Here is a 12,579-nt window from a genome sequence, read left to right as displayed (position 1 = left end):
TGCTAACAAAAGCAATATACACTGATAAATGAGAACACACTACAGCAGGTTTCCATCCAAAGTACTCAGAAATAACTTAATTTTCTAACTAAACTGCTCATAGCTATTGCTGTGATGTATTAGATCATGATGGATTTAAAGTGGAAAAAGTACATTTCTTTTATAATATATATAGGTATTACCTGTACAAAACATGTCCCAATAATGAAATTCTTTAATTCAATAATTAATGTTTCAACATGGAATTTAATTGCTTGTTTGATTTAATATTCAGGAGTGTAATTAAATATTTATTCAAATAAAGAGAACAATAAATATGCAAACCAGTTATTTCATTTGATAAATAAAATTCCTTCAGGTGGTTTAGGATTCATAAATTTATTCAACAGCATATAACATGAATATTCTTACCTTCCAATCAGGGAACATATCTGTGGCTTTGGATTTCCCTCGACAGTTCCAAAAATATCAGGTATCATATCGCCATTAAAACTGAAATGGAATAAATATAGGTTTTGACAAAAAAGATTTAAAACATCAACAAACAATTGCAATGAAATTGCACTATCAATTTCAAGTTTTTATGCCTCTTCTTCCTTCCCTACTTTGCACTCCTTAAACCTGCAACATTATTTTTCTATTCCCAAGATTATTACATTGAAAAGTAAATTTTCTTTCTCCGCTGATGATTTCTGACCTGCTGAGCATTCCAGCCTTTACAATTATTCTATATCAATATTTACTATGCAGATTCACTAATGAAGAATACCAAATTAATAAGCTGGTGAATGAAAGATAATGTAAAGCCAAGAAAGAAAGAGCACAAATAGAAGATTCTGATTGTTTCACTGTAAAGATGTTAAAATATTTATCAACTCCCCAAGCTTCCATTTTGTTTTGCTTTCAATAGTTACTAGCAAATAGTTTTTTTGATAATTTTTCAATTGATAAATCTAGCTAATAGATCCCTCTTCCCCCCACACGAACAGATCAACTACACCGGCTTTTTTGCTGAGATTGTGCTACAGCATTTATTTCAGTTGTCGCATTTGAGATATAAACAATCAAGTCAGAAGAAATAAAGTTCATGTTTAGAGGGGATAGCCTTTTAGCCTTAAGGCTGTAACACACAGGAGCAGAATTAGGCTATTTAGTTCATGAGCCTGCTCTGCCTTTCAATCATGGCTGATCATAAATCCAACTGAAACCCATACAACACACATCAAAGTTGCTGGTGAACGCAGCAGGCCAGGCAGCATCTCTAGAAGAGGTACAGTTGACGTTTCAGGCCGAGACCCTTCGTTAGGACTAACGAAGGGTCTTGGCCTTAAACGTCGACTGTATCTCTTCCTAGAGATGCTGCCTGGCCTGCTGCGTTCACCAGCAACTTTGATGTGTGTTGCTTGAATTTCCAGCATCTGCAGAACTCCTGTTATTTGCGTTTCAAACCCATACACCTGCTTTCTTGCCATAACCTTTGATGCTCCGACCAATTAGTAAACAATCAATTTTCACGTTAAATATACTTATGGTCTTGGCATCCAAGCTGCCTATGGCAGAGCACTCTACAGATTCACTACTCTCTGGTTAAAAAAGATTTTCCTTACCTCTGTTCTAAAGGGTTGCCCTCAATTTTGAGGCTGTGCTCTCTGGTTATGGACACGCCCACCATAGGAAACATCCTCTCCACATCCACCTTAGCTAGTCCTTTCAACATTTGGTAGGTTTCAATGAGATCCCCCTGCATTCTTCTAAATTCAGTGAGTCCAGGTTCAAAGTTGCCAAACGTTCCTCATATATTAACCCCTTCATTCCTGAAATCATCATCATGAACCTTGTCTGGACTCTCTCCAATGACAACATTCCTTTCTGAGAGATGGGGCCCAAAACTGTTGAAAGTTCTCCAAGTGTGGCCTGACTAGTACCTTATAAAGCCTCAGCATTATCTTCTTCTTTTTGTCTTCCATTCCCTTTGAGATAAATGCCAACATTGCATTTGCCTTCTCTACCACAGAGTCAACCTGTGAATTAACTTTCTGGGAGTCTTGCATGAGGGCTTCAAAGTTCTTTTGCACCTCTGATGTTTGAATTTTCTTCCCATTTAGATAATAATCTGCACTTTTGTTCCTTTTACCAAAATGTATTATCATACTTTTCCCATCACTGTATTACATCTGCCACTTTTTTGCCCACTTTCCAATTTGTCTAAGTCCCGCTGTAATCCCATTGCTTCCTCAGCACTACCACCAACCCCTCCACCTATCTTTGTGTCATCTGCATAAATTGCCACAAAGCCATCAATTCCATTATCTAAATCACCGACAAACAAAGTGAAAAGTAGCGGTCCCAATACTGACCCCTGAGGAACACCACTAGTCTCTGGCAGCTAACCAGAAAAGAACCCTTTAATTCCCGCTCACTGCCTTCTGCCTGTCAGCCATTCCTTTATCCATGCTAGTATATTTCCTGTAACACCATAGGATTTTTATCTTGTTAAGCAGTTTCATGTGTGGCACCTTATAAAATGCCTTCTGAAAATTCAAGTAAATTATTTCCACTGCCTCTCCTTTGTCCACCCGGCTTGTTACTTCCTCACTCAACAGATTTGTCAGGCAAGATTTCCCTTTACAGAAACCATGCTGATTTTGACTTATTTTATCACTAGTCTCCAAGTACCCTGAAACCTCATCCTTAATAATGGACTCCAAAACTTTCCCAACCACTGAGGTTAGGCTAACTGGCCTAGAATTCCCTATCATTTGCCTTCCTCCTTTCTTAAAGAGTGGAGTGACATTGCAATTTTCCAGTCCTCTGTAACCATGCCAAAATCAAATGATTCTTGAAAGATCATAACCAATGTATCTGCTATCTCTTCAGAAACCTCTTTCAGGTAGTCCATCTGGTCCAAGTCATTTAAGACCTTTCAGTTTGCCTAGCACTTTTTCCTTTGTAATAGCAATGGCACTCACTCCTGCTCCCTGACACTCATAGACGTCTGGTGCACTGCTCATGTCTTCCACAGTGAAGACTGATGTAAAGTACTTATTAAGTTCATCTGCCATTACTACTTTTGAACTTCCCCCTCTCAACTGGAAAATATACCTTCTAGTATTTGACATTTCTACCCTGGGAAAATGATTTGACTCTCTACCTTATTTCTGCCTCTCATAACTTTATAAACTTCTATCTGGTGTTCCCTCAGTCTTCAGCATTTAAGAGAAAATACTACAAGTTCATCCAATCTCTTGTTGAAGCTAAAAACAATTAAGGCAGCATACTCTTCTAAGCCTCTTTTACACCTTTTCCAAAGCCTCCATTCCCTTCCTGTAATGGGTGCAGAACTGCACACAATAAGCCAAGTTTGGCATTACAAAAGTTTATACAGCTACAGTGTGACTTCTTGACTCTCATACTAAATGGCCCAAAGTGATTGGTTCTTATTTTTCCTACAAGGCAAGCAAGAAAGACTTAAAGCAACAAATAATTTTTCTCAGTTTTGGGGTTGAACAAGTTAACTATAGCGATGAAATAACATTGACTGCTGAATAGTTATTTATGCTCAAGTATAGATTAAAATATGTACAGTACTTACTCCAGTACTAGTGGCTCATCCAAAAATTTCTGACTTAAAAAGGTGAAAAGCTTTGGATCTGAGAAAAAATAAATAACATACAAGTAAATGATAACTAGTATAGCACTAGGTACACAGTTTTATCATTAAATTAACAATTTTTAAATACGTTTTCCTTTTTCCTCTGTACTCCTCCCTTTCACCATGAACTGAATCATAATAAAAGCAAAAAATGCTAGAAACAATCAATGAGGGCAGCAACAGTGGAAAGAGAAAAAAGGTAATTTTCAGGTTAAAGATCCTTCCATAAGATTTTAAAACCCAAATTTTTCCTGACCCACGTAATATTTCCCACTTTTTCAAGTTTTAATTATTGAATTAGATCTGAGATTTCACATTTTGAGAGAAACTGAAATCAGTTTGAAATAAATAAGTCTACCATAAAATCAAGATACATAATTCTAATTGTGATTAAATTTTAATAAGTAAATTCTTGATAACATTTACATTACTTAACATGAAATAACATTGGAATAATTTTGCACTAATATACATATACTAAAATACAATCAAGAGAAAATTTCTAAAGTAGTTCAATTTTGGAAAAACCTTTTGTTTCAGTGACAGAAATTTGAAAGAACTATCTTGGTAGAATGTTTTTTTAAAATATAAAGAAAATCCAAACTTACCTAACGTTTGATTATTTCCCCAGAAAATAACAGCAGTGATGATGGGACCAGAACTGAGAGTGAGGAGGACATCCATTTGTGAATCCCCATCATAGTCTCCCGGTACCACACTGGTAATCACTTGATCCCTGAAAGAAAAGACGTACAATTATTTGACAATCTGTTTTTCTCCACCACCATAAAAATATAAAAGCAAGAGAGACACAATACTCACTTCAATTGTATCACCACTTTTGGTTTTGGCTTGAAATAGGGCGCCTTTACATCAGCAAACAAGATTACCAATTGATTTTCTAAAATTGCAAAAATAAAAAATAGGATTGAGTAACAGAATTCTATTGTATGCAATATTTAATACATCAAGAATTTAAGTTGTCTCTTTTAATACTACTATATGATGGGAAAATCTTGAAAGAATTGTTTAAAATAGGAAGACAATAATAAATCATTTTCCCCTTCTAATGAACTCAAAGTATAAGATCAACTCAAGTGGTGAATGAGAATTCAACCAAGAATTGCAAACTGAAAAATTGATTGCCTCTGAGAATCCGCGGCCAACAAAGATATCTGAAGACAGAACTCGAACAACAACTAAAGGATGACTCTTTTCATTGCCTCTACTACTGTCAGAGGTTCTCATTTGCTTCAAAAGGGCATCAATTATATTGGTGCCCAAGAAGAGCAGGGTGAGCTCCTTTAATGATTCGCACCCAGCAGCACTCACAACTAGTGCTTTGAGAGGTTGGTCATAGCTAGAATTAACTCTTGCCTGAGCAAGGACCTGAACACACTGTACTTTGCCTAGTACAACAGGTCTACAGCGGACTTGTGCTTCGTTGCTCTCCTCTTGGTTTTGGAACACCTGGACAACAGCATTACATGTATCAGGGTGCCATTTATTGATTACAGCTCAGCGTTCAAGACCATTCTCACCTCAGTACTAATCAAAAAGCTTCAAAACGCAAGCCTCTATATCTCCCTCTGCAACTGGATCCTTGACTTCCTCAATCAGGAGATGCTGTTGGTAACAACAGCTCAACATTGTTGAGGATCAATCCTCAGCAAATCTCCCCCTCTCCCTCCTTGGTGAGGGTGAGTCTGTTGGCGATTCTCAAGTTGGAGAACTCGAGAATAAAAAAAGGTCATGCAGCAGACTTTAACACTGGAAATCAGCAAGTGTTTTTTTTTGTCTTTTTAATCACCCCTCTCATTGTGTGACGCTCTCTGCCCCTTTATTAGGGGGAGAGAGAGAGCCTGTGGTATGTCAAATTCTCAGGTGAACTATTAGTTTTTGTTGTACTGTACTGGTCTTTCTTGGGGGCTTTGTTACTGTTTACTTGGTGAGTGGAGGGTCCTGATGCACAAGCAGCAGCAAAGCATGGGAGGGGGCAGTAGAGGGGGCTTTGGGTTTCTAACATTTTTACGGTCACTCCTCCTTTGGGATACTCTCTGTTTTCGTGGATGTCTGCTAAGCACAAGAATTTCAAGTTCTATATTGTTTACATTCTCTGATATTAAATGGAACTGCTGAACTATTGAATTATTCTCGGCATGGAATACACAATTGCCAAAAGATTCAATGGTCCACCAATAGCTGCATTTTTTTTCAGATCTCACTTTTCCAGATGACAGTTTAAAATGAACGATTTCTCTTATCATTAGTTCAATGTCCAATAACAACAGTCTATCAAAAGCCTTCAAAATTGTTGAAACTTGAATATTCCATTAGGATTTACCTACTTCAGAGGGAGTAATATTACTATTTCAAATTTCTTCATTATAAGTATGCTCTTACACAATTTGTATAATCTATGTAACACTTATGATTATATTTATGTGTGCATCAAATGATTCATTAGAGATCCTATATCTTGCTGTTCATTTTCTTATCAATGTTCTCATTTTTCATTTAACATCTTTACAATCACTGTATACTCATAAAATGTATTAACTCATAGGCATTCACAACGAACTTTTGCATGCACCTCCCCATTCATTGTGAGAACAGTCCTTTCCTGAAATATTTAAAAAACGTTCTCACTTGTAATATTTTCTTGTAACGAAAATACATAACCTTTTTAATTAGTAACTTGATCCAAATGATTTTAACTATTTTTTTTTTTAACAACAGCTCTGTTCTGTGGTGCTGCCCCTTTGTGCCTCAGTTTATTCCCACTAATCCATTAAATCCATTTCAGAACTTTCCCATCACATCAGTGATCTTCCTCTTTTTACAGTTCAGGGTCCTTATTTACCCATTATCCTTTGCATACACTTTATCCTTCGTATATGAAGAGAATTTCTGAACTATTCTCACCTCAATTATTTCCCACTAATCCATTTCCCTAAATGAATCCATGCTTTCTTTTTTGTCCAGTAACGTAACTGATACTAGTCTAAAGAGTACTTCCAAATGAGGAATGCACAATAAAAAGGTTAACATCATGATTAATGCCACCAGAAATGGCTTTTCCCTTTCTGTTTCTTAATTTTAGCCACTAAGATTCTTAATGTTAGGAGTTCATCCAATAGGAGAATTCTTCATTAAATATAGTCACCACTGTCATCTTTTATATAATATAGCCCTCCTTTGCCAATTTTTTCCTTATATTAAATTCCAATTCTTATTCAATTCCAAGTCACATCTGCATTATAGTTATCTCAATCATTAATTTCTCACTTCTTTCTTTTATTTTAATGTGTATTTACAATCTTCTCTCCCCTTTAATTACTCTTGGCAAGTTTCTTGTTTATATTCCTTCCTTGCTCTTTCCTTCAAAGCAATCTGTTTTACCTAAATATATTTCTATATAAATGGTATTCTCTCTCAAACTTAAGACTGCCAAAAAACTGCAATATTGTTTCGATGGTACTGATTAAATTAAAAGCCACTCCCTTTAATCTTACTCTTCTTAAAATTTAATTTTTGTTCCAATGACCCAGAAACATGAATTATTCCCTCTTGCCTCAGCCATATGGTTATGCACCCACTTCTTTAGCCTACCAATGAATGATGAATGGAATTTGCATGTTCAGCTGCATTTGGCATATTAGGTAGCATAGGCAATAAAAACGCAAAAGATGCAGTCTTCTACATCAGCAGGGCTGTATTATTTTTGGCCTTTGTAAATGTAGGTGATTTTGATTTGTGTATACTGAGTACAATCTCAAAAGTTGGTAGCTTGGTAACCAGCAGGGAGAACTACAGAAGGTCATTGGGAAGACAGTTAAATCAGCAGGATAGGTATGGAGTTGGAAAATTAAATTTACTGCTATGATTAGGCAATTATATACTTCATAAATGTTAAAGAAAGAATAGAATACAAATTTGTAAAAAAATTAAGGGAAATTTATAGCACATGGGTATATTGCGCTCACACCAGACAATAAAGATCTACCTTACTTCTCAACATTTATTCTATAACCCAGGGGTGTAAAGAATATCAAATTCTTATAAGTATGTGATCGAGGCAGAGGAATAAAAGGCGGGGGAGTAGCATTGCTTGTTAGGGAAAATATTACAGCAGTGCTCAGGCAGGACAGATTAGAGGGCTTGTCCACTGAGTCCTTATGGGTAGAGCTGAGAAACAGGAAAGGTATGGCCACATTAGTGGGATTGTATTACAGACCACCCAATAGTCAACGAGAATTGGAAGAGCAAATCTGCAGAGAGCAGGCAACTGCAGGAAACATAAAGTTGTGGTGGTAGGGGATTTTAATTTTCCGTATATTGATTGGGACTCCCATACCGTTAGGGGTCGAGATGGTTTAGAGTTTGTAAAATGTGTTCAGGAAAGTTTTCTAAATCAATATATAGAGGGACCAACTAGAGGGGATGCAATATTGGATCTCCTGTTAGGAAACGAGTTAGGACAAGTGACGGAAGCCTGTGTGGGGGAGCACTTTGGTTCCAGTGATCATGACACCATTAGTTTCAACTTGATCATGGACAAGGATAGATATGGTCCTAGGGTTGAGGTTCTTAACTGGAAGGCGGCCAAATTTGAAGAAATGAGAAAGGATCTAAAAAGCGTGGATTGGGACAGATTGTTCTCTGGCAAGGATGTGATCGGTAGGTGGGAAGCTTTCAAAGGAGAAATTTTGAGAGTAGAGAATTTGTATGTTCCTGTCAGGATTAAAGGCAAAGTGAATAGGAATAAGGAGCCTTGGTTCTCAAGGGATATTGCAACTCTGATAAAGAAGAAGAGGGAGTTGTATGGCATGTATAGGAAACAGGGAGTAAATAAGGTGCTTGAGGAGTATAAGAAGTGCAAGAAAATACTTAAGAAAGAAATCAGGAGGGCTAAAAGAAGACATGAGGTTGCCTTGGCAGTCAAAGTGAAGGATAATCCAAAGAGCTTTTAGAGGTATATTAAGAGCAAAAGGATTGTAAGGGATAAAATTGGTCCCCTTGAAGATCAGAGTGGTCGGCTATGTGCGGAACCAAAGGAAATGGGGGAGATCTTAAATAGGTTTTTTGCGTCTATATTTACTAAGGAAACTGGCACGAAGTCTATGGAATTAAGGGAAACAAGTAGTGAGATCGTGGAAACTGTACAGATTGGAAAAGGAGGAGGTCCTTGCTGTCTTGAGGAAAATTAAAGTGGATAAATCCCCGGGACCTGACAGGGTGTTCCCTCGGACCTTGAAGGAGACTAGTGTTGAAATTGCAGGGGCCCTGGCAGAAATATTTAAAATGTCACTGTCTACAGGTGAGGTGCCAGAGGATTGGAGAGTGGCTCATGTTGTTCCGTTGTTTAAAAAAGGATCAAAAAGTAATCCGGGAAATTACAGGCCAGTAAGTTTAACGTCGGTAGTAGGTAAGTTATTGGAGGGTGTACTAAGAGACAGAATCTACAAGCATTTGGATAGACAGGGACTTATTAGGGAGAGTCAACATGGCTTTGTGCGTGGTAGGTCATGTTTAACCAATCTATTGGAGTTTTTTGAGGAGGTTAACAGAAAGTGGATGAAGGGAAGGCAGTGGATATTGTCTACATGGACTTCAGTAAGGCCTTTGACAAGGTCCCGCATGGGAGGTTAGTTAGGAAAATTCAGTCGCTAGGTATACATGGAGAGGTGGTAAATTGGATTAGACATTGGCTCAATGGAAGAAGCCAAAGAGTGGTAGTAGAGAATTGCTTCTCCGAGTGGAGGCCTGTGACTAGTGGTGTGCCACAGGGATCAGTGCTGGGTCCATTGTTATTTGTCATCTATATCAATGATCTGGATGATAATGTGGTAAATTGGATCAGCAAATTTGCTGATGATACAAAGATTGGAGGTGTAGTAGACAGTGAGGAAGGTTTTCAGAGCCTGCAGAGGGACTTGGACCAGCTGGAAAAATGGGCTGAAAAATGGCAGATGGAGTTTAATACAGACAAGTGTGAGGTATTGCACGTTGGAAGGACAAACCAAGGTAGAACATACAGGGTTAATGGTAAGGCACTGAGGAGTGCAGCGGAACAGAGGGATCTGGGAAAACAGATACAAAATTCCCTAAAAGTGGCGTCACAGGTAGATAGGGTCGTAAAGAGAGCTTTTGGTACATTGGCCTTTATTAATCAAAGTATTGAGTATAAGAGCTGGAATGTTATGATGAGGTTGTATAAGGCATTGGTGAGGCTGAATCTGGAGTATTGTGGTCAGTTTTGGTCACCAAATTACAGGAAGGACATAAATAAGGTTGAAAGAGTGCAGAGAAGGTTTACAAGGATGTTGCCGGGACTTGAGAAACTGAGTTACAGGGAAAGGTTGAATAGCTTAGGACTTTATTCCCTGGAGCGTAGAAGAATGAGGGGAGATTTGATAGAGGTATATAAAATTATGATGGGTATAGATAGAGTGAATGCAAGCAGGCTTTTTCCACTGAGGGAAGAGGAGAAAAAAACCAGAGGACATGGGTTAAGGGTGAGGGGGGAAAAGTTTAAAGGGAACATTGGGGGGGGCTTCTTTACACAGAGAGTGGTGGGCGTATGGAATGAGCTGCCAGACGAGGTGGTAAATGCGGGTTCTTTTTTAACATTTAAGAGTAAATTGGACAGATACATGGATGGGAGGTGTATGGAGGGATATGGCCCGTGTGCAGGTCAGCGGGACTAGGCAGAAAATGGTTCGGCACAGCCAAAAAGGGCCAAAAGGCCTGTTTCTGTGCTGTAGTTTCTATGGTTTGTATTTTAAAAATATGTTGTGAATTTCTCCTGTTAGAAGTTTATGGTGAAAGGCGGGGTAAACAGATTCAAGAAGGTTCAATATGGTGAAGTTGTGATGAAAACCAGTAAGAGCCTTCAAAAAAAAAACTAGTACATGCTTAAACAACGAGTGCTGCAGAGAGAACTTCTGGGTTTTCCCGATCCACGCTCTTTTACAAATACTATTACAGTTTATTTATAGAGTAATATACTGATAAATGAAATAGTGGGATAATTATAAACCATAAATACACTAGTACATTTTATTTCCAACAAAAACATTCAATAAAACATAAAAATATAAAAGCGTTTGTACTTTATACTTTATTGTCGCCAAACAATTGATACTAGAATGTACAATCATCACAGCAATATTTGATTCTGCGCTTCGCGCTCCCTGGAGTACAAATCGATAGTAAATATTAAAAACTTAAATTATAAATCATAAATAGAAAAGGGAAAGTAAGGTTGTGCAAAAAAACCGAGAGGCAGGTCTGGATGTTTGGAGGGTACGGCCCAGATCTGGGTCAGGATCCATTCAGCAGTCTTATCACAGCTGGAAAGAAGCCGTTCCCAAATCTGGCGATACGAGTCTTCAAGCTCCTGAGCCTTCTCCTGGAGGGAAGAGGGGCAAAAAGTGTGCTGGCTGGGTGGGTCGTGTCCTCGATTATCCTGGCAGCACTGCTCCGACAGCGTGTGGTGTAAAGTGAGTCCAACCTCGGAAGATTGGTTTGTGTAATGTGCTGGGCTGTGTTCATGATCTTCTGCAGCTTCTTCCAGTCTTGGACAGGACAACTTCCATACCAGGTTGTGATGCACCCTAGAAGAATACTTTCTACGGTGCATCTATAAAAATTAGTGAGGGTTTTAGGGGACAGGCCAAATTTCTTATACAGCTTCAAATGTAGAACGCAAATACTCTAGGACATATATAGGTTTAAACTAAGCTAAATACGTACAGGTACCTCTAGTTAAGTTGTATTATGTTTGGCAAACAAAGCTAAATACTCTACAGGTACCTGATGGGCCAGGCACAGGATTCTCAAGTTATGAAGCAGCACTACGATAGACGGCATTTTTAAAGACTTCTTCAAATGTCATCTGTCTCATTAACATAGGTTTATGTCTAAGCAATCTCTCTTTAACTGAGTAAACTGCCATAATCTCTTGCTCACTGATAAATGCACGTTGTTCAAGGCCAGCAATTAACTGATCACACATTTTCACCATATCGTCATCAGCCATTGTTAATGTTTTTCTAGGAACGTAGTGCCAGTACAAAGCTGTTTCATCAGCATTGTAAATTTGTTCAGGGCTAAGGTTTTCATCAGATATTATCTTGGCAAATTCATCAATGTAATTTTCAGCTGCTTCATGATCAGCAGTTTTTTCACCACAATTTTTCAGATATTTTACACCATGATGCTTCTTAAGTTTCTGCAGCCAACACTCGTTTCTGCATTATTGATAATGATAGGTGCTTCCTTCTCTTTTTCTCATTGTTACCCATAGGGGTATCTGTAGTTCTTTTTGACATTTTCACAGTGAAGTTAAGCACAAAGTCAACAGTAAACACAAAATATCAGCGAACAGCAAATGCACATGTAACCAGTACGAGCGCTGAGCCACAACTGACGTCTGGCGGCCTCTGCTAGTGCTGCCACGTAACACCTGAGTGACGTCAGCTGTTGGTGTGCCAAACAAGCTTTGTTACGACACGCTCCACACTCCACAAAAAAACTTCAGGTTTTCGGAGCTTTTTGGATAAGGGATTGTGGACCTGTAGTAGAGTACATGCAGCTGCAAGAAAAAAATTTGTGAACCCTTTGCGATTACCTGGTTATTGCATGAATTACTCATAAAATGTGGTTTGATCTTCATCTAAATCACAATAATAGACTGTCTAAACACCCAATAGCAGAGAATAAAAACCACATCAAGCCATAAAAAAAAAACCCATAAAAAGATGCCATCATCCTTGCTAGTATCCCCTTCCAATCAACTTCGGCCAGTTCCTCTCTCGTGCCTCTGTAATCCTCTTTATTCCACTGTAATACTAATACATCTTTTAGCTTCTCCTATTCAAAATGCAGGACAAATTCTATCATATGATGATCACTGCCTCCAA

General features: G+C 38.1%; 1 protein-coding gene across 2 annotated transcripts in view; it reads right to left on the bottom strand.

Moving 5' to 3' along the window:
- The window catches only part of itfg1 (integrin alpha FG-GAP repeat containing 1), a 261,975-nt gene that overhangs the window by 228,132 nt on the left and 21,264 nt on the right, over window positions 1-12,579 (bottom strand). For both annotated transcript variants that reach the window (XM_072279639.1, XM_072279638.1), the window contains exons 2-5: window positions 4,475-4,553; window positions 4,261-4,388; window positions 3,593-3,650; window positions 412-492 (exon numbers count right to left, since the gene is read on the bottom strand). In XM_072279639.1, coding sequence (XP_072135740.1) covers window positions 412-492; window positions 3,593-3,650; window positions 4,261-4,388; window positions 4,475-4,553 — 346 coding nt within the window. The remainder of the gene's footprint in view (window positions 1-411; window positions 493-3,592; window positions 3,651-4,260; window positions 4,389-4,474; window positions 4,554-12,579) is intronic.

This window comes from Mobula birostris, chromosome 15, assembly GCF_030028105.1.
Source record: "Mobula birostris isolate sMobBir1 chromosome 15, sMobBir1.hap1, whole genome shotgun sequence".
NCBI classification, from domain to species: Eukaryota; Metazoa; Chordata; class Chondrichthyes; order Myliobatiformes; family Myliobatidae; genus Mobula; species Mobula birostris.
Note: the sequence above shows the minus strand (reverse complement) of the source record. Positions and strands in the feature narration are given on the sequence as shown.